The sequence below is a fragment of the Orcinus orca genome, chromosome 3 (genome assembly GCF_937001465.1).
Source record: "Orcinus orca chromosome 3, mOrcOrc1.1, whole genome shotgun sequence".
NCBI classification, from domain to species: domain Eukaryota; kingdom Metazoa; phylum Chordata; class Mammalia; order Artiodactyla; family Delphinidae; genus Orcinus; species Orcinus orca.
The window spans coordinates 151,582,724-151,605,969 of record NC_064561.1 but is presented as its reverse complement, the minus strand read 5'-3'; the positions used below and the strand labels follow the sequence as shown (position 1 = coordinate 151,605,969).

The 23,246-nt window shown below is 40.2% G+C and overlaps 2 protein-coding genes across 6 annotated transcripts in view; both read right to left on the bottom strand.

Moving 5' to 3' along the window:
* PRKAA1 (protein kinase AMP-activated catalytic subunit alpha 1) overlaps window positions 1-20,700 on the bottom strand; it is a 46,431-nt gene extending 25,731 nt beyond the window's left edge. For 2 of the 5 annotated variants that reach the window (XM_033421215.2, XM_033421214.2), the window contains exon 1: window positions 20,546-20,700. In XM_033421215.2, the coding sequence (XP_033277106.1) occupies window positions 20,546-20,672 (127 nt within the window). In that variant the 5' untranslated portion in view covers window positions 20,673-20,700. Of the gene's footprint in view, window positions 1-19,209; window positions 19,342-20,545 lie in introns of all 5 variants that reach the window. The other 3 variants (XM_033421212.2, XM_033421211.2, XM_004265967.4) reach the window with 3 other exon arrangements.
* LOC117199976 (non-histone chromosomal protein HMG-14-like) lies at window positions 439-6,282 on the bottom strand. The gene has a single exon (XM_033421217.2). It carries the CDS (start codon window positions 6,016-6,018, stop codon window positions 5,644-5,646), a length of 375 nt encoding a protein of 124 aa, XP_033277108.1. The 5' UTR covers window positions 6,019-6,282; the 3' UTR covers window positions 439-5,643.
* Window positions 20,701-23,246: the final 2,546 nt, after the last annotated feature.

The following is a 23,246-nucleotide window of genomic DNA, read 5'->3' as shown; positions in this document are numbered from 1 at the left end:
AAAATTCAAAAAGAAAATTAAAAATAAAAAAATTTTTCTTTAAATAATAAATAAGTAAAAAGAAACCAAGATGGTATTCAGTAAGAAGGGATCCAATATAGGAGAAAAAGAAGAGAATCCCCAATAAGGTAATGAAGCAAAGTCATAGGTAACAGCTGTGTAGAAGGCTGGAAGGCAACAAATCCAGACAGAAATGTCGCAGAGGATCCAGGACGGTTATTTCTAGGGAGAAAAAAGAATAGACAGATAAATTATCTGACAGGTTTGAAAGTACGTAATGTTACATTGAGAAAGATCTTACAGAAGCATTTGAAGATGTGGAGAATTTAACCTTAGGTTAGAAGAAAACTAAGCAAATGAAAAAGTGAGGTAAATTAATAACTCCAGGAAAAATGAAAAGTTCTATAAGTAAATATAGTCATAGTATTGGCTTAGCAGATAGTTTTTACACAGTCACAATTATGAAAACACCAAATATGGATTTTTTTTAAAGTGTGACATAATTATATTAGGAGAACGAGGGTGTAGAGGAAAAGGTACAAAAGAACTAAAATCTTTGACCTGGAGGTTATTATGCTTAGTGAAGTAAGTCAGACAGACAGTCTCCTCAGCAAGTGGTGTTGGGAAAGCCAGACAGCTTCATGTAAATCAATGAAGTTCAAACACTCCCTCACACCATACACAAAAGTAAACTCTAAATGGCTTAAAGACTTAAATACAAGACATAATATCATAAAACTCCCTAGCAGAGAACATAGGCAAAATATTCTTTGACATAAATCATGGCAATATTTTCTTAGATCAGCCCAAGGCAAAAGAAATAAAAGCAAAAATAAACAAATGGGACCTAATCAAACGTATACACTTTTGAACAGCAAAGGAAATGAAAAGACAACCTAAGCACTGGGAGAAAATATCTTCAAATGATAAGACCAATAAGGGCTTAATTTCCAAACTATACAAACAGCTCTCTCAATATCAAAAACATAAACAAGCCTATATATATATATATATAAACAAGCCAATCAAACAATGGCAGAAGACCTAAATAGAAATTTCTCCAAAGAAGACACAGATGGCCAATAGGCACATGAAAAGATGCTCAACATCACTAATCATTAGAGAAATGCAATTCAAAACTGCAATGAGGTATCACCTCACACCAGTCACAATGGCCATCATCAAAACATCTACAAATAATAAATGCAGGAGAGGGTGCGGAGAAAAGGGAACCCTCTTACACTGCTAGTGGGACTGTAGATCAGTGCAGCCACCATGAAAAATAGTAGGAGGGTCCTAAAACAACTAAAAATTGAACTACCATATGATCCAGCAATCCCACTCCTAGGCATACATCCAGAAAAGATGAAAACTCTAATTCAAAAAGATACATGCAGACTTCCCTGGTGGCACAGTGGTTAAGAATCCGCCTGCCAATGTAGGAGACACAGGTTCGAGCCCTGGTCCGGGAAGATCCCACATGCCGCAGAGCAGCTAAGCCCATGCGCCACAACTACTGAAGCCCACACGCCTAGAGGCCATGCTCCGCAACAACAGAAGCCACCGCAATGAGAAGCCTGTGCACCGCAATGAAGAGTAGCCCCCGCTCACTGCAACTAGAGAAAGCCCACACACAGCAACGAAGACCCAACGCAGCCAAAAATAAATAAATAAATTTATTTTTTTAAAAAAAAAGCATAAGAGGAGAAAGGCAAGTTCCTCCTAAGATGACACTGTTCCCAAAAGGCCAGAAAAAATTTTTAAAAAGAAGAAAAGATACATGCACCCCAACGTTCATAGCAGCACTATTTACAATAGCCAAGACATGGAAGCAAGCTAAGTGTCCATCAACAGATGAATGGATAAAGAAGATGTGATACACACACACACATACACACACACACACACACACACACACACACACACACACACACAGGAACATTACTCAGCCATAAAAAAGAATAAAATAATGCCATTTGCAGCAACATGGATGGACTTAGAGATTATCATATTGAATGAAGTCAGACAGAGAAAGACAAATATTATACGACATCACTTGTATGTGGAATCGAAAAATAATAAAAATGAACTTTTTTAAAAAACAGAAACAGATTCACAGACATAGAAAACAAACTTATGGTTATCCAAGGGGAAAGGATGGGAAGGGATAAATTAGGAGTATGGGATTAACAGATACCACTATATATAAAATAGATAAACAACAAGGATTTACTGTACAGCACAGGGAACTATACTCAATATCTTATAATAACTTACAATGGAAAAGAATCTGAAAAAGAATATATGTATATATATATATCCACAACACTTTGCTATATGCCTAAAACTAACACAGTATTGTAAATCAAGTATACTTCAATAAAATTTTTTTTTAATTTTAATAAAATAAAACTAGTGAATATAACAAAAAAGAAACAAACTCACAGATAAAGAGAACAAACCAGTGGTTACCAGTGAGGAGAGGGAATTGGGTAAGGGTAAGATAGGGATAGGGGATAAAGAGGTACAAACTACTATGCATAAAATAAATAAGCTACAAGGATATGTTATACAGCACAGAGAATATGACCAATATTTTATAATAACTATAAATGAAGTATAATCTATAAAAATTTTGAATCACTATGTTGTACATTGGAAACTAATATAATACTGTAAATCAACTATACCTCAATATAAAAATAACTTAAGAACGAACTAAAATCCTCATCAACCATAATAAGAATTTAACAAAAAGTCTGTCAACAAGAATTAAGATAACTTTTATGCATGCATTATCAATTAGAAATGTGGAAGTTTTAAAACAACAGGGCTTCCCTGGTGGCACAGTGGTTAAGAATCCACCTGCCAACGCAGGGGACACGGGTTTGAGACCTCGTCCAGGAAGATCCCACATGCCGTGGAGCAACAAAGCCTGTGTGCCACAACTACTAAGCCTGTGCTCTACCGCCCGCGAGCCACAACTATTGAGCCCACGTGCTACAACTACTGAAGCCTGCATGCCTAGAGCCCGTGCTCTGCAACAAGAGAAGCCACCACACTGCAATGAAGAGTAGCCCCTGCTCGCCGCAACTAGAGAAAGCCCGTGTGCAGCAATGGAGACCCAATGCAGCCAAAAATAAAATAAATTAAATAAATTAAAATAAAATAAATAAAAAATTAAAAAATTTTTTTAAAAGATAAATACAAGAAGAAACAGCTAAGAGTTGAAAGTGGGGGTAGGAAATTGTTTTATAAATAGACCTCTTAGCACTATTTGACATTTTAACATATACATGTATTACTTTTCAAAAAAAATTTGTTTTTCAATTTTAAATAAGTGATTTAGAGTTTTAGTTTTTCAGGAAGAAAATGTTCTCTTCTAAATTAGAACATAGTTTGTAAGACCAATATCAAAGAGCTTTCCCTGGCAATCTTCATAATTACCAGCTGAAAATCAAGGGTAATGATAACAAGAAATCCTTCATGAGCTGAATTGTGTCTCTCCCCAAATTCATATGTTGAAGTCCTAATCCCTAGTACCTCAGAATGTGATAGTATTTGGAAATAAGGCCTTTAAAGAGATGACTAAGTTAAAATGAAACAGTTGGGGTAGGTCCTGATCCAACCTGACAAGTGTGCCTTTAGGAGGAAATATGGATACACAGAGAAACAGCAGAGGTACACACAGGAAACCATGTGAGGACAGTGAGAGAAGGCAGCCATCTGCATGCTAAGGAGAGAGGCCTCAGAAGAAACCAAACCTTAATCTCAGACTTTTAGCCTCTAGACTGTGAGAAAATAAATTTCTGTTGTCAAAGCCATTCGGTCTGCAATATTTTTGTTATGGCAGCGCTGGCAGACTAATATAATATTTTTTACTATTTCCAAATTGAAACTCAGCATTGATATTTTAAACTCCTTGTATTTAAAACATTATTTTAAACAAAGAATTATTCTCATTATTCCAATCTCAATAGACTTTCCTGCTTGATCTGGGACTTAGGAAGGAGCCGAGCCTGACCATCCTTTAAAAACCCCCAAGGACTAGGAACCACTGCAGGTTTTTAATCACGGGAGGAATGAGATAATTATTTTTTCTAAAAGAAAAAAAAAGACACATTGTTTGCTCCTCACTTAGTATGTGCTCTTGACGATTTAACAATAAGAAGTTTAGAATTTTAGAACTAAAGAGAACCTTACAGATCATCGGGTCCAATGGTTTTCAACAATTTAACATTTTTTTCCCCACCAAGCTAACCAAGACAATGAGTGAAGGGATCTTCTGCCCCATGAAACCCCCTGCAGCTGAGAGGGGTGGACAGGGGATGGGGTGGTTCCTCATTATTTTGAATTTTTTAAGCATTTACTACTTTGCTTAAATATTTTAGTTAATAATATTAAATTTAAGGTTAGATTATACAGATATTTCACAATGGAAGAAAAAGTCTTTGTTAAATAAGACTCAAAGAAAAGTGTTTAAATCAGAGTCCGAACTCAGTCCCTTTCAAGAATGTAACTTACCACCTAAGTTCACCTTCCATTTTGTCCAGATCCCTTCCTTTTTTTTTTTCATAATTGAGATTTTACTGGTTGTTTTGAGGATCAGCACAGACATTTAAATTGTATACGATTCTTTTTTTTCTTGGCTGTGTTGGATCTTTGCTGCTGGGCACAGGCTTTCTCTAGTTGCGGCGAGCGGGGGCTACTCTTCTTTGCTGTGCGCAGGCTTCTCACTGTGGTGGCTTCTCTTGTTGCAGAGCATGGGGTCCAGGCGCGTGGGCTTCAGTAATTGTGGCACACGGACTCAGCAGTTGTGGCGCACGGGCTCTAGAGTGCAGGCTCAGTAGTTGTGGTGCACAGGATTAGTCGCTCCGAGGCACATGGGATCTTCCCGGACCAGGGCTTGAACCCGTGTCCCCTGCATTGGCAGGCAGATTCTTAACCACTGTGCCACCAGGGAAGTTCCTAAATTGTATACATTTCTTAACATACGTACCAAAAATCTAAAAAATCATGTAGTTGTGATTCTTTTCTGAACAGTTATTCCAGTGACTTTCCAGCTTAAAATTTGGAGGCAAATTTTCCTTGACAGGGTATCAAGTACCAATATCTTCAAATACTGATATGCTGTTACATCGTAAGTCCCACTAATTCACAATTTAATATCATATACACTACATACTCAAATTGTCAATCGTTCAGAGCACATTAACAAAGTTATGAGAAGAACTGGACTACCACAACCAAAGATGTTACAGAGTACACAAAATTCTGACCAGGAGAGCCAAGATCAGGGAGTGAGTGGTTTGCTTTAGGAAACAATTCAACCAAAAACAACATGGGAAAAGAAGTAATTTCAAGTGTTTAAGACATTAAATGCACAACTGACTCCAAACTGCCATTTAGTATGCTTTGTATTATAGGATATAAAAGCTACCCCTCATCTGTGGAATGTTAAGCTGACACCCAAGATAATCAAAGCCTTCCATATTCAATATCCCACTATTTTCTGGTTGTACCAAAAAACAACCAGCAAATGATTTCACCTCTTAAAAAAAAAGCATTTACACTTAAAAAATGGGATAAGGTGGGATTCCCTCCTTTTTAAAACTGTTTCTAGAGCTACTAAAACACTTGCATTTACAAAATAGTTGGTAAGAATATTCCTCTGGATTGTACAAGCAGGGAGACAGGGACCGCTGATAGGACCGGATGTGTGATATGAATCAGAGTTGCTTCTTTCTCTCCTGCTTCATCAGAGTCTGGGCTCTTCTCATTTTTAGTTTCTCTGTTTTCTGCAGGTAAGTCTTCTTTAGTCTCTTGGTTAGCCACTTCAGCCTGTTTTCCCTTTGCTCCCCTTTTCCCTTTTGTCTGCACTTTTTTGGCTGAAGATTTATCCTTTCCTGCTGCCTTTTTTGGCTTCGTTTCCACTTTTGCGGGAGCCGGTTTAACTGACCACCTCACCGATCTCCTCTCGGGCTCCTCCTCGGCGGAGCTGACCTTCCTCTTGGGCATTGTGACGGAGGGGCGGGCATGTGCCGGGTGCCTGCGGGCCGCGGCACGGCCGAGAGGCCGAGAGCCTTCGCGAAGCTGATTCTGGGACCCGCCCAGATCCTTTCTTAACTTTCACAATACTCCCACAATACAAATCTTCCCAGCACACGAGCAAATGTTCAACCGCAACATAGTCTAACACAAAGGATTATCAGGGAATCATAAAGTAAAAGTGCCATTTTTTAAAAAAACATCTTTATTGGAGTATAATGCTTTACAATGGTGTGTTAGTTTCTGCTGTATAACAAAGTGAATCAGCTATATGTATATACATATATCCCCATATCCCCTCCCTCTTGCGTCTCCCTCCCACCCTCCCTATCCCACCCCTCCAGGTGGTCACAAAGCACCAAGCTGATCTCCCTGTGCTATGCAGCTGCTTCCCACTATCTATCTGTTTTACATTTGGTAGTGTATATATGTCCATACCACTCTCTCACTTCGTCCCAGCTTACCCTCCCCCTTTCCCGTGTCCTCAAGTCCATTCTCTACGACTGCGTCTTTATTCCTGTCCTGCCCCTAGGTTCTTCAGAACCATTTTTTTTCTTACATTCCATGTACATGTGTTAGCATACAGTATTTGTTTTTCTCTTTCTGACTTAATTCACTCTGTATGATAGATTCTAGGTCCACCCACCTCACTACAAATAACTCAGTTTCGTTTCTTTTTATGGCTGAGTAATATTCCATTATATTATATGTGCCACTTCTTCTTTATCCATTCATCTGTTTATGGACACTTAGGTTGCTTCCATATCCTGGCTACTGCAAATAGTGCTACAATGAACATTGTGGTACATGACTCTTTTTGAATTATGGTTTTCGCAGGGTATGTGCCCAGTAGTGGGATTGCAGGGTGGTATGGTAGTTCTATTTTTAGTTTTTAAAGGAACCTCCATACTGTTCTCCATAGGGGCTGTATCAATTTACATTCCCAACAACAGTGCAAGAGGGTTCCCTTTTCTCCACACCCTCTCCAGCATTTACTGTTTGTAGATTTTCTCATGATGGCCATTCTGACTGGTGTGAGGTAATACCTCATTGCAGTTCTGATTTGCATTTCTCTAATGATTAGTGACGTTGAGCATCCTTTCATGTGTTTGTTGGCAATCTGTGAAACACAAAAGACCCCAAATAGCCCAAGCAATCTTGAGAAAGAAAAACGGAGCTGGAGGAATCATGCTCCCTGACTTCAGACTATACTACAAAGCTACAGTAATCAAGGCAGTATGGTACTGGCACAAAAACAGAAATATAGATCAATGGAACAGGATAGAAAGCCCAGATATAAACCCACGCACATATGGTCACCTTATCTTTGATAAAGGAGGAAAGAATATACAATGGAGAAAAGACAGCCTCTTCAATAAGTGGTGCTGGGAAAACTGGACAGCTACATGTAAAAGAATGAAATTAGAACACTCCCTAACACCATACACAAAAATAAACTCAAAATGGATTAAAGACCTAAATATTAAAAAAAGAAAAGAAAAGAAAAGAAAAATCCTAAATATAAGGCCAGACACTATAAAACTCTTAGAGGAAACCACAAGCAGAACACTCTATGACATAAATCACAGCAAGATCCTTTTTGACCCACCTCCTAGAGAAAGGGAAATAAAAACAAAAATAAACAAATGGGACCTAATGAAACTTGAAAGCTTTTGCACAGCAAAGGAAACCAGAAACAAGACGAAAAGACAACCCTCAGAATGGGAGAAAATATTTGCAGATGAAGCAATTGACAAAGGATTAATCTCCAAAAAGTGCCATTTTTAAACTACTACAATGTAAAGGGAATCTCTAACTTTTCTTGTAAGTACCATTTATATAGTTCACCTAATCTCAAAACCATCCATGGCTGGCCAATAGACACATGAAAAGATGCTCAACATTGCTAATCATCAGAGAAATACAAATCAAAACCACAATGAGATATCACATCACACCTGTCAGAATGGCTATCATCAAAAAGTCTACAAATATGGGCTTCCCTGGTGGCACAGTGGTTGAGAGTCCGCCTGCCAATGCAGGGGACACAGGTTCGTGCCCCAGTCCGGGAAGATCCCACGTGCCGCGGAGAGGCTGGGCCCGTGAGCCATGGCCACTGAGCTTGCACGTCCGGAGCCTGTGCTCCGCAACGGGAGAGGCCACAACAGTGAGAGGCCCGCGTACCGCAAAAAAAAAAAAAAAAGTCTACAAATAACAAATGTTGGCAAGGATGTGGAGAAAAGGGAACCCTTGTACACTGCTGGTGGGAATGCAAATTGGCGCAGCCACTATGTAAAATAGTATGGAGGTTCCTCAGAAAACTAAAAGTAGAACTACCATATGATCCAGCAATCCCACTCCTGGGGTATATATCTGAAGAAAACAAAAACACTAATTCAAAAAGATACATGCACCCCAATGTTCATAGCAGTGCTATTTACAATAGCCAAGACATGGAAGCAACCTAAGTGTCCATCAACAGATGAATGAATAAATAAGATGTGGTGTGTATATATATATATATATATATCCATATATAACAATGGACTATTACTCAGCCATAAAAAGGAATGATATTTTGCCATTTACAACAACATGGATGCACCTGGAGGGTATTATGCTATGAAATAAGTCAGACAGAAAGACAAATACTGTATATCATCACTTATACATGGAATCTAAAAAATAAAACAAACTGGTGAATATAACAAAACCGAAATAGACTCACAGATATAGAGAACAAACTAGTGGTTACCAGTGGGGAGAGGGAAGTGGGGAGGGGCAAGACAGAGGTAGGGGAGGAAGAGGTACAAACTGTGTATCAATATGAAATAATCTACAAGGATATATTGTACAGCACAGGGAATATAGCTAACATTTTATAATAACTTTAAATGGAGTATAAATCTATAAAAATTTTGAATCACTATGTTGTATACCTGAAATGAATATAATACTGTAAATCAACTATACCTCAATTAAAAAAAAAAGAACCATTCATAGCTAAGAAATTATAGAAGCTTTCTGAAAGATGGCACGGTAACATAATGCACTGGATATATTGCCATCAAAACATCATTAAAATATATATGAAACCAGTGAGGAAGAAAAACCTATAGTCACAGCTGAAATGAACTGTAGAAATCAAGCACATTCTAATTTCTGATAAGGTTTTCTACAGTCTCCAGTACCAATCAGATGTGATTAAGAGGAGTCAACTTGACTGTTAAACCCTAATTCAGGAAGTAACTTCTTTCTGAGACCTAATTTATTGATACTGAGTAAGTACTAATCTCATCTGTCCCAACTACCCACAAAAACTCCAAGCATGGCTTAGTAGGAACCTTTTCCCTTTAACTGCACAACTGAAACAGAACTGGGAAACAGCAACAATACCAGTTAATATTGGCAGAATCCATTTGGGTCTAAACTCCAATTCATCACCCAATTCATCAACTGGTTGATGAAACTCCAATTCATTGACCAGTCTCCTCTTATACCATACTCTGCTTATTTTCAACCCCAACTAACTTTAAGAAACAATTAGGGCTTATCTGAAACTCTTGATGTACATTCTGTCATGAAATAAGGGCCTGGAATAGGAAATGCAAAGCATTCTCTCAAATTCATTCATTTGGCCTTATGTATGGAGCATCTGCTATACGCCAGTTAACGCTGCCAGGGAAAGTACCAATGGAAAGCAGCCTGGGTCCCTGGGACGTTCCTGGCCTCTGAAGAGGACCAAAGTAACTGTAAGGTAAGAAACACCAAAACGAGTCCCAAAGAATTAAACAAGCAAACAAAAAGAATGGACATTAATAACGCTCACTTGAGAAATATGTGAATGTTCTAGGAAAATTATTAACTATTTCATGATGATAAGAAAATAAAGAAGTTATGAAATAAGAGAGTGCAAGACAAACTTTACAACAGAACAACTAAAATCATTTAGAAAGCAGTAAGTTGCAGCAGATATGTGACAGAAAATTTTATGGAGCACATACCAAAAAGTTAGGAAGAAATTAGCAAGAGCAGGAGGGAAGGTGATAGACAAGGCATAGGGAATCAAGTAAAATTCAACTCATGAGTAATAAGGAGTAGAATATCATTCCACCTATAAATAATAGATGCCCCCCCAAAAAAATAAAGAAGGCAGAATAAACAGAATGAAATCAATCACCAGACAATCAAGGTATAGCTAAACTTTTTTCTAAAACTTGAGCATTTCATCAAATTATAAATTAATTAGAAGTATAGAGGCATAACTTCTTCACTTTTGAAACAGTGGAAGAAATCACAAAAGTGTGATTGCATAAATATTCAAATAAAAATTAAGACAATGTCAGGGAGGGGGAAGGTGTCATGACAACAACTGTAAAGAGATCATTCAAATTCTCACACATACACAGACATTCCAAACTAAGTCAACAGGCAGAGTACATGATCAGTTTGGGTTTTTTTGTTTTTGTTTTAATATTTATCTATTTATTTGGTTACACTGGGTCTTAGTTGTGGCAGGCAGGCTCCTTAGTTGTGGCATGCGAACTCCCAGTTGCTGCATGCATGTGGGATCTAGTTCCCTGACCAGGGATAGAACCCAGGCCCCCTGCGTTGGGAGTGTGGAGTCTTAACCACTGCACCACCAGGGAAGTCCCAACAGTTTGGTTCTTTTAATGGAATATTAGTATAATAATTCCTTTTTCATGGCTGTGTAAACCAACAGTACATTTTAGGGCAATAAAAAGGCAATTAATGTCCTAGAATAGCATTAAAGGTGCTATTTCATTTTTGTTTTAATTTGTTGTTCCTGGACTTGTAATTTAACTTAGAACTAAGTAAATGAAAAAATGTGCATAAATATGTTTATTACAGTGTCTTATGTAAGAACAAATACTGCAATTAACCTAAATGACCAATTTCAGAGAACAGTTTAACATATTGTCATTCCAACATAACAGACTCTCATAGAAAAACTACATGAAATGCTCTCATAAACATGAAAAGAACAAACAAAAATTGTATATGTATTCTACATTTTCCAGCTATACAAAAATATTTACATAAAAATGATAATGTGCCATAATTAAAAGTTATTCTACTCTGGTCTTTTTTTCAAATTTTACTTACTTTTTAATATTCTATTCAATTAAGAAAAATTTCAAAGAGAAGGAAAAAACAATGATAGGTATTAACAGATTCATCTTTTTCAGGAGTAGGGTTAAGCACCCAATTCCACTTCCACATGAGAAGGCAATCTGTGTACAGAGCATGGGCTTTGCAGTCACAAAGATCTGGGCTTTGGTCCTGCACGAAGGTATTTACTAAATGTTTGACTTGAACAAGTTAAATTACTTCAACCTTCTATTCAAAATCAGAATACCGCGTACTCCATAAGGGTGACATGAAGTAGGCTTTGTAAAGCACTTTCCATAGTGACCGGCACAGTTAAGTGCTCAATAAAGAAAGGATGGCTATTGCTATTCAGGGTTATATATTCTCCATTGCTTCCAAACCTGTCCCCCATTCCTAGCTAATCAGTCCTAAATTTTCTGATTTAATCCTATATAGCCAATCTTATCTCAGCTCTTTGATTTGTCCCTTTTATCCACTTAGATCCAAGTACATAATAAGTACTAAATAAATAATAGCTGTAATTTCTATGCATCTAGTTTCCATCCCCATAAGCTTCAATCTCACTAACCTGCTCCATCCTCCTCTATCCCATCAATACCAGAGATTTCTAGCTTCCAAAGTTCAACCCATTTCCTAACTTTGGTTAATTTTCAACATAATATTGCTAGACATATATATACATAGTGCCAAGTCCTTGACAGGGATTTCACCTACTACCCGAAAACTATAGAAACACTTATTCTGTCATAGAAGAGCACAGAGGTAAAAACAGGTTCATTTGACTTAAGTTGAAATCAGATTTTTTTAAATGACTACTACTTTTTAACATATAAATCTAGTTGATTTATAATACATAATTAAAGTATACAACTCACTAGCTAATATTCATGACATACCCACTTTGTACCCAAACATACTGACTCCAACTCTCACCAACCCTGGAAGACTAGTATTATTAGCAACACTTTACAAGTAACTGAGGCACAGGAAGATGAAATAACTTGCCCAAAGTTACACAGCTAGTGACTGACAAAGCAAAAATACAAAGACAGATCTGTCTCAAAAACTTGTGCTTTTTCCAAAAAGGGTAAGTGAAATGTGATATTTTTAAAAAGATAATCCTCAAAAGAATATTACATAGTATAATAATACTAAATATCCTTTTAATAAAACATAAATAGTAGAAGTTGAACATATAAGCAGAACCCTTAATTTACAGTCTTATAGTTTTGAAAAGAATAATAGACTGAATGCCCCATACTAATAAGACTTATTCTAAAAATTCATTCATATATTTAAGAAATAGTTATTGAGCACCTGCACCTACTATGTGCCAGACACTGCTACTATGACCTTTTTCTTGTATATGAAAAATAAATCCAGTCTAATAAAAACCTGCTTCCTATTGATTTCAATGTTTTAATACAAGATACCAAAGAAGACATTTTATTCATTCTATTAAACCAGTTTAAAAGTTACTCAAGGGCTTCCCTGGTGGCGCAGTGGTTGAGAGTCCGCCTGGCGATGAAGGGGACACGGGTTCGTGCCCTGGTCCAGGAAGATCCCACATGCCGCGGAGCGGCTGGGCCCGTGAGCCATGGCCGCTGAGCCTGCGCGTCCAGAGCCTGTGCTCCGCAACAGGAGAGGCCACAACAGTGAGAGGCCCGCTTACCACAAAAAATTTTTTTAAAAATTTTAAAAAGTTACTCAAAAAGTACAATTGATCCTTGAACAAACAACACGGGTTTGAACTGCAACAGTCCATTTATACTAGGATTTTTTTCAGTAAATAAACATTCAGCCTCCCTATCCCCATATGCAGAACCTGAGGGTATGGAGAGCCGACTGTACTATGTCACTTAATATAAGGGACTTGAGCATCCACAGATGCTGGTATCCTCAGGGACTCCTGGAACCAATCCCTCACAGATACTGAGGGATGACTGCATCATAAGGGAGAAATTAAGAACATAAAACTAAAAGTACATGGGGATTTCCCTGGCGGTCCAGTGGTTAGGACTCAGGGCTTTCACTGCCAGGCCCTGGGTTCAGGCTCTGGGTTCAAGCCCTGGTCAGGGAACTAAAATCCCACAAGCTGTGCACCATGGCCAAATAAATAAACAAATAAAAGCACATAAACTGTAATGGCAAGTGCAGTGGGTTGAAAAGTGTCCCCCTCCCCACAAACTCACGTCTACTATATCCACAGAATGGGATCTTATTTGGAAATAGGGTCTTTGGGGGTGTACTTAGTTGAGGATCTCAGGATGAAATCATCCTAGATGTAGGGTGGGCTCCATGTCTAATGACTGGTGTCCTTATAAGAAAAGGAGAGAACACAGGCACACACACACAAATGGGGCCATGTGAATACAAGCAGAGAATGGAGCTTTGCTACCACAAGCCAAGGAACACCAGGAGCCACCAGAAGCTGGAAGAGGCAAGAAATAGATTCTCCCCTAAAGCCTTCGGAGGGAGTGTAACCCTACTAAACCCTTGATTTCGGACTTATGGCCTCCAGAACTCCAAAACAATTTCTGTTGTTTTAAGCCACCCAGTTTGTGGTACTTTGTTACTGCAGCCCTAGGAAACTGATAGGTTTATGATATTCACCATTAAAATCAACAAGTTAACAAAAGTAATCTTTTTTGAAAACAGGTTTTCTAAACTGAACTACACATGTCCAAGAATTCTTTTTTTTTTTAATAAATTTATTTATTTTTGGCTGCTGGGTCTTCATTGCTGCGCGCAGGCTTTCTCTAGTTGCAGCGAGCGGGGGCTACTCTTCGTTGCAGTGCGTGGGCTTCTCATTGTGGTGGCTTCTCTTGTTGCAGAGTATGGGCTCTAGGCACGTGGGCTTCAGTAGTTGTGGCTCACTGACTCTAGAGCACAGGCTCAGTAGTTGTGGCGCACGGGCTTAGTTGCTCCGCGGCATGTGGGATCTTCCTGGACCAGGGATTGAACCCATGTCTCCTGCATTGGCAGGCGGATCCTTTTTTTTTTTAATAAATTTATTTATTTATTTTTGGCTGTGTTGGGTCTTCGTTGCTGCACATGGGCTTTCTCTAGTTGCGGCGAGCAGGGGCTACTCTTCATTGCAGTGAGCGAGCTTCTCATTGCGGTGCACGTGTCGTGGAGCACGGGATCTAGGCGCATGGGCTTCAGTAGTTGCAGCATATAGGCTCAGTAGTTGTGGCTCGCGGGCTCTAGAGCACAGGCTCAGTAGTTGTGGAGCGTGGGCTTAGTTGCTCGGCAGGCGGATTCTTAACCACTATGCCACCAGGGAAGTCCCATCCAAGAATTCTTAAATGGAACACAGTGATGATGGGGAACCAAGCAAATGTTCACCTTGTATGAGCATCAGTTACTCCCTATGCCCTCACACAGTGACATCCGTGGGAGTTACTTCTTGCTCCCAGACTATTATGTTCCAGCTCCTAGGGTTTTCTGCTTTTTCAAGTTGTGTCTCATCCTTCAAAGACTATCAGGAGTCAACTCACAGCCTCCTCTCCAATGTTCTAATTTCAGGATTCTAAGTTTCTATGGGCTAGAAAAAATCATAAAACTAAAATTATTAGAATAGACTTTCTAAAGTATGCTCTACAAAACACTAGGACTGGAGACTCTCCACAGAAAAAGATTTCATAATCAAGGAGTCTGGGGAAGGATGTCTGCTCTCCCTTTTGGAAACTCATTATACATATTAATATAGTAATGGCTCTAAAGAGCCCTGCCATAAAGAAACCTAACAAACGTTTAACCTGGTATTTCCCAGTCTTAATTGGATACAGATTTTTCCCTCAGAAGTTTTAAAATATGTTGGGCTTCCCTGGTGGCGCAGTGGTTGAGAGTCCGTCTGCCGATGCAGGGGTCATGGGTTCATGCCCCAATCCGGGAAGATCCCACATGCTGCGGAGCGGCTGGGCCCGTGAGCCATGGCCGCTCAGCCTGCGTGTGCAGACCCTGTGCTCCGCAACGGAAGAGGCCACGACAGTGAGAGGCCCGCGTACCACAAAAAAAAAAAAAAGTTTTAAAATATGTCCCAACATTGATTCTCTAAATATTTTCTCTTTCAGAGTAGGCAGTATCTCCTATTATTTTTCTCCCTTTTTCCTCCCAGCAAAATCTTACTAATTTAAGGCCATAATATAATATGTCATGTTTTCCTTACTTGTAAGAACACAGATATCTGCCTTGAACCCAACTGCCAACGTACTTCAGCATTAGAATTTCAGTAGCGTAATACTTTTGAAAATATAGTCACCTTATTATAGCTTAGGAAACACATTATCACATTCGATCCTCACAATAAACCTATGATACAGGTAACATGAGGCTCTGGGAGATTAATTTGTTGAAGTAAAGCTATTAACTGATCAAGTTGGAACCGGTCTTCTAATTAGAAATATTCCAAGTCTTGGACCTCTCCACTCTACCCCACCATCAAAGTGCAGTGGGAAGGGAAAAAAAGCCTTGGCACAATATCAAAACCTGAACTTTTTCTCAAAACTAGGCTAAAGATTCTCCAGTGACTTAACTCAGTTACAGCCAAATTAACTGCTGCTCCATAAGTCAATCAGTGCGGTAAATGGACTTTGTCAGGAATATGCATTACTAAGATATTTCTCCCCTTTTCCAAAGCTCAAAACGTTACTCTTCAGACTGTCACTGTTTTACAGTAATGCTAAGATGTTGCTTTTCAGTGAAATGGAAGACAGGTATTTCTGCCATGAAAGACTTGAGTCATTCACAGCAAAGGTTACCAGAATTCACAATGTCTCCCACACAACAAAAGCAACAGATGAGTCAACTAAATATTAGCTAACAACCTGTTATTGCTTTCTAAAGGGAACTTTGTCTAACTGTAGAACAGTGTAACAGATGCTCTTCTAATCAGCTATGTAATCCTGAAGTAAAACAAGATCATACTTTGAAAGAGAGAATTTTAAATACTGATAAAGAGACGCCACAAAGATGGAAATATTTATAAAGATATTCTAATCACCCAACTATTTCATTCTCACTCTAAAATTGAAAAAAAAAATCTCACTGCTAAAAGTATCAGGGAAATAACTTAATCCTAGAGAGAGATGAGTTTTAAAAGCTATAGGTGGAAATGTGAGAAAGGTACCTTTCCTTAACCAAACATTTCAGGCATCCCAAAAGGCAAGCCAAATACCCATGTTCCACCCAACAGTAGCTTAAGCAGTAAAACATTAACAGATGCAACTGAAGCCCAGTCTGACTCCTCCCAGATTCCTTTCTCCTTTCTCTCTCCCTAGAGGTTACCACTATCTTGAATGTGGTGTTTGTCTTTCCCACAGGTATGAATCCATAAATGATCCAGTAACAATGTTTTTCATATGGTTATTTATATACAAATATATAAAATATATATTTGTATACAAATATACAAAATTTAATTTTGTATATTCTTTTGAATACATAATACCTGCACTACACAATTCAAAACTATAAAAAGATATACAGTGACATGTCCCTCTGCTACCTAGTTCCCCTCCCCTGAACAACTAATGTAACAGTTTCGTGTGTATCTTTAAAGAGACACTCTATACATATGCAGGTAGTTACACTTACTTTAATTTGCCCCTGCTCTTTATACACAAATGGTAGGAATACTATATACTTTGTTCTACTATCCCCTTATTTTTTCCTCTTAAAAATACACATTGGAGGGCTTCCCTGGTGGTGCAGTGGTTGAGAGTCCGCCTGCCGATGCAGGGAACACGGGTTCGTGCCCCGGTCTGGGAAGATCCCACATGCCGCGGAGCAGCTGGACCCGTGAGTCATGGCCGCTGAGCCTGCGCGTCCGGAGCCTGTGCTCCGCAATGGGAGAGGCCACAACAGTGAGAGGCCCGCGTACAGCAAAAAAAAAAACAAAACCACATTGGAAACTGTTCCCTGTATTATATGAAGTCGCTTGCTTTTTTTTCCTTTTTTCCTAATATCTGCAAGGTATACCACTATGGATAAACCATAATTTAACTATTGTCCTACTAGAAAGGTTACTTCCAATCTTTTGCATTTATAAACAATATGATATGAATAACTCATTATTTCATACACCTATAGGATAAATTCCTAGAAGTTGAATTGCTGGGTTAACTTTAATAAACACTGTCATACTCTATAGAGGTGGTACAAATTTGTACTCCTACCAGTAATGCATGAGTGTTTTTGCATGTTTTTAAATTTTATATGAATAACATGACTATATATATTCTTCAACTTCTTGTTTTTGTGGCCTAACCTTATATACTTGAAATTCACCCATGCTGAGATATATAGCTCTAATTCACATATCGATTTTTTACTTCAAGAAGCTTTTAAGTAACTTCTTTGATTCATTCAAAGAGTCACCTATTTATCTTAAATTGCAGTTTTATATAGAAATACTCAGCAAATTAATAAATAGATTGTATGTATAAACAACTCATTTGCCAAAGACTACCCACCCTACTAATGAGGCATCTTCTTTTGGAAAACTAACAAAAACTGTCATTTAAATTTACTGCAGTAGTAACATGCCTCTGTTCATCCATGCTTTTATAATTGTTCTGGGAGGAAAGGGGACTAGACCCCACAAGGGAGTGGAGACTAACACCTTGACAACCGGGGGGGGGGGACGTATCTTGGAAATAATAAGATAATTCAAGCATAATCCCAAGCTAACCCTAGCTGTCTATTTAAAGTTTCCCCTCAAAATGTTACCATTAAATTACCAAAGGATCTTTTTTAAACCTGTAACAAGAAACAAAATAATTCATATGAATTTAAAGTCCTCTCTGCACCCCCCCCATAAGTTTCCTATAAGATGGAATACCATATCGGGAATTTTTCTGCATATCTGTATAACATCCTCTATTAGACTCCTTTTCTATGTTAAATTTAGCAATGTGTATGACTAATTTTAAAACCTCTAGCTAATCCAAATTGTCTCCATTGAAATATGTGGCTAATCATATAATTTATAAGAATTCTTGTCAAATTCTTGGCTACTGTAAGTTACCATCGTCACCACTACAGTGGCTATTTTTGCTTGCTCACTGGGCAGCTATGTCCCCCTTCCTCTCTTCTAAAAAAAACCCATTTCTGTGTAGGTATCTACTCTGTCCCCCCATACTATTCAAGTACTTCAGAAGAAGATGCCCCCCCACACACACACACGTCCAGGAGCGGGCCGTATTCCTCTAAGGGTAATACCATCTCTCCTGCTAGTGCCTACTTATAGGAACACAAGCCTAAGCCAGTTAGCACATGGTATCCCTGGCCAGAGGGAATGATTGAGCCAATGAGACTCATGAGGGCTATGCTGGGGCTTCCTTGCTCTGGACAGAGAACCACAGAAAGAGATGTTCTTGGCTAGGCTGAGTTGGATTTTCTTATTTGGGACAGAAAGCATTCCAACTGTTCAACAACTTTAAAAAATGCACTGGTTGAAGATTTTGACCACCATCAATTAATGTATTTATGAACAAATGAACCATATCTATAAAACCTATGATCCTTTGACTAATACTGGCCTTTCTATATTTGGAGAGATTGTTGACTTTGACAGTGTGTGGTATTTCAAGAGAAGCACATGTGGAGGAGCGAAGGTTAAGGAATAGCAGTCACTGGAGGGATTCAAGGCACAGCCACATCACAGATCAAACCCAGGAAATGAGAAATATCCTCTTGCTTTCCTATCTGCCATGCCAAAAGCCACCTAGCCAATAAGAAAGTGAGACCTGACTCTGCTCAGGTCTATATTAGGAAAACAATGAGTATCCTAATCCAAACAGAACTCTGGGAGGGGTGAAGGCATCAAAACTGTTATTGCTATTTGGGTGGCATTAATGAGTATTTCTTACAAATACTTATAAACTGAAAGTTTGTAATTGCTAACAAGTAAAGAGACAACATCACCAAAAATAAATAACTTCAGAAGCACAGAAACATCTTACTGGCCTAATACAGACCCACCCTAAAGGCTGTTATTACCCTATTCTGGCATTTGCTTCTTACTTTCTTACATTGTTGGCCTTGCTGATTTTCTTAAGAAGGTTTAGGCAGTTGCTTCCCTGTGGGCTATACAGCAATTTTCCAGTTCTATGACTCAGAAAGAGCAAGAGAAGGAAGGGCTCTCCTCTTCCATCCCTAGATAAAATCAGAAAATGTTTATTTAGCTCCGATAGAGCAAGGCTCAGTTAGTTAATTCACTGTACAGACTTTCACAAACTTTTTTCTCTTTCAAGTCAAATATTTACCAAGCGCTTAGTATATGCAAGTCACAGGCTATTTATCCAAAGCCAATGCATGAATTATTTTTATCAGTTCCATACTTCCTTCCTCTACATCCCTAATAATAAAGTCAAATATGTTGAAGGAAAAAATATTTATGCCTCACAAAATTTGCAATTAAACTTTTTGTGCCAGCATTGGTGGACTGGAGAGCAAGTTTGTTATTTCCGGAATACTGTATTGAAACACAAGGGTAAGCGATTCCACTTTTCTTTAAAAAAAAATTTTTTTTTCAAGTAATGTACATAAAACTATTAATTAAAATATAAATATGCTGTGAAAATAAACAGAAACTAACTGCATCAGTGAATTAATAAACACTATCTGGAAGCAAAATCTGCACTGCCTACCAGGTTTGGTAATTCAGAAACACTGAAGGCACGGCGTCTGCTTTCAGACCATAAACCAAGGATCGCAAATACATGTAGGACCAGTTTATATTCATTAACTGCTCCGAAAAAAATTAGTGATCCTTTCCGAGAAAATGGCCTTTTTTTTTTTTTTTAACTCTGTAAACTACTCCCCAAAGCAACCTTACTTCGGGGGAACACATTTCACACTTGAGAATCAGCCAGGGCAGGTAAGTCAACAGCCTTCTGAAGAGGACGGAAATATGGACAATGCCGAGGACGGCCAGGGAACCGATGGGCTGGCCCTGAGCCGAGGGATCACAGCTGGGACGAACGGCGGGCCGCCTCTCCAGGGTTCCCGGCCAAGACCCCGGCGCCCCCACCCAGCTAAGGGAGCGAGTAGTGCAGCCCCCGACCGTCAGGCCTGGGAAAGTTCGCACCTCTGCATCCCCGCCCCTCGCACGGACGAGCCCCTCCGGCCGTCGCACCGTCGCCATGGCGACCAGTCCCCACCCCACCCCCGCCCTCCCAGGGGGCGCCGCTCCGCAGTCCCGCCGTGGCCTCCGGCTCTACTCCGGCCGGAGCCTGGACAGGGACTGCCGAGCCCGGGGGACGAGGAACGCAAGGGGCGGGGGAGGATGAAGAGATGCGAAAGGCGGAAGTCACTCGGATCCCGGGCTGGGGCCGAGCCTTGCCCCGGAGGTCCTCACCCTTCACTTTGCCGAACGTCCCGACCCCCAGCGTGTCTCCCAAGATGTAGTGGCCGATCTTCACCCGCCCGTCGTGTTTCTGCTTCTCGGCTGTCGCCATCTTTCTCCAGGAACTGAGTCTGCGCATGGCGCCGCGGGAGGGGGCGGAGGGGGCGGGCAGGGCCGCGCCGGGGGCGGGCGGGGAGAGGGTGGGGACGCGGGAGGGGAGCCGCGTAGCCGAGCCACCGCCCTGCGCCGTCCGCCGTGTCCCCGCAGCCAGCCGTCGGGCGCAGACGCTCCCCCTGGCGGGGCTGGCGGGGGTCTCTGGGAGGGGCCCCGGTACCTCGCTCCATGCCCTGCATCCTTGCGGCATCGGGCGCCCGCCCACCTGCGCGCGGGAGGGGGCTTCCTGGATTGCAGAGAAGGGCCGCAGCCCCTCGGCTCCTTTCCTCTGGCGGAGTCTCTACAGGCAGTGGTCTCCCCTAATTATTACTCCGGAGTCGTGGGGACCCGCTCCCCTTCCTATTCCGAGGTGGGGAGATGGGCACTGGGGAAGTTGCTTGGGTAAGGCAGATATGTGGCTTGTTATCAGTGCAGCGTGAATTGAAACATGGCTGGAGACACCACCCTGCCACTGTTTTCTAACCTTTTCATTTTTCCTGTTCGGATGGAATCTATAAGCCCCTGGGAGTTGTCACTTGCATCTTTGATGAAGTTTCCTTTTCCTCCACCCCACCTGCCACCCGCGCTGCTCTTTTTTACTTTGAGCCACTAAGTTGCTATTGGGCACCTCGACAGTTCAAGAAGCGAGAGGTGTTGGTCTTTCCTCCTGCTGGATGCCCTCCTGAAATGTTCTCCCCACAACAAGCTCTGAGGAAGGAGCAGGTTGGGGTTAAGGGTGAATGTGTGTGTGTTCGGGAAGCAGGATGCTACCCAGACATTTGGATGTATAGGAATTAATATTTTTAGATTACCAGTAAAATGTAGACTTTGAACTGAAAACAAGGCTTACAGTTGCATCAACCAAATCAATCGACAAATATTTATTGTACTTTCAGTGAGTAAAAGTTAGTCTATACAGATGGGATCATGGCATATCACAGGGGGAGTAGAGAAAGTATGCTTATTTGTAATAGAATTTTAAGTGAGTGTGTTACTCAATTATATTCCTTTAACATGGGCAAAATCAAGTGTCCAAAAAAAGTTTATGTGATCTCAGTTTTGCAGTGTCATAGCATTTGGACAGGTGTCAATGGGCAGAGTTAGACTCTTCATGAAAATAATATAAAAAAGAAAAAGATGAAAAATGTTACCTTTTTCCTTCCCAGTGAAAGTTACTCAACTCTTCTGGTTTTTATATACTTTATATTTATGAAATAAAAGTAATATGCATTAAGCACAGCTTTGTTCCAAGCAAGGTACTGCAGGAGAGGCAAAAGCCTTTGAGCTTAGAATTACATCAGATAATCAGAGGACATTTACAACTAGCCTTGGATAGATAATCACTTCCTACTGTATTATGGACTGCACATATTTTGAAGAGCCAAAAAGTTAAGAAATCTTTGATTACTGAGATATTTGGGGGGTAGGCAGTGGTTACTGTTGTAATTTTTGCTCTGTTGTTTCTTCACCTTTACTGTTTGTAATGTGAGTTTCGGCAGCTTTTTTTTTTTAATTTATTTATTTGGGGGCTGTGTTGGGTCTTCTTTGCTGCGCGCAGGCTCTCTCCAGCTGCGGCGAGCGGGGGCGGGGCACTCTCCGCTGCGGCGCACGTGCTTCTCATTTTGGTGGTTTCTCCTGCTGTGGAGCACGGGCTCTGGGCGCATGGGCTTCAGCAGTAGTGGCAGGAGGGCTCCGTAGTTGTGGCTCGCGGGCTCTAGAGCGCAGGCTCAGTAGCTGTGGCGGACGGGCTTAGTTGCTTTGCAGCATGTGGGATCTTCCTGGATCAGGGCTCGAACCCGTGTGGCCTGCATTGGCAGGCAGATTCTTAACCACTGCGCCACCAGGGAAGTCCCTAAGCAGCTTTTATTGCTGTTTTTTTTTTGTTTGTTTCTTATGCTGAGTTAAAAATGGAATTCAATTAACAGTTTCTAAGAAAGCAAATGATAAACCTCCTTTATTCCTTTGCTTTTTCTCTTTCCTTCAGTCCTTTTTAAAAGTTTTTGTCACATTTTCTTCCACCCAGACACTATGGGTAGACACAAAATGAAAAGTCATGGTCCCTACCCTGGAGAAGCTCATAATCTAGGAGGGCAGTTCTCTGTATCCCCCCAACCCCACAATAGATAATGTTCACATGTTTAGCAGTCTTCCGGAGGGGAAGTAAAGATAAGGTAAACTGTGACTTATGCCCAGTTTCCGGACCCATCAGTTGTACCCCTATCTCAACAAAGTATATTGGAATAGAAGTGGGCAGGAGTGACTTTGTAGAAGTAACCTCGAATCCAGTCTAGTTTAGGAGGGGAGAAAAGTAAATTGTTTTCTAATTTCAGTACTTTAACTTTTTTTAGCACAAATAAGTTACAATACCTTTCAGCACTGATGAAGACAAACCAAGATGACCGAACACTGTGGTGGAGAACCTCTGGTCTCATGGGGAAACTCACTAGTTTGTTGTCAGCTGCGTCCTCTTTAGCCCTTCAGAGATTCTGAGGGAGCTGTGTACCCTGTTAGTCTTTTCTTGTTAAGGCCATCACAGTGTTAGTAAACCATACATTGTCAG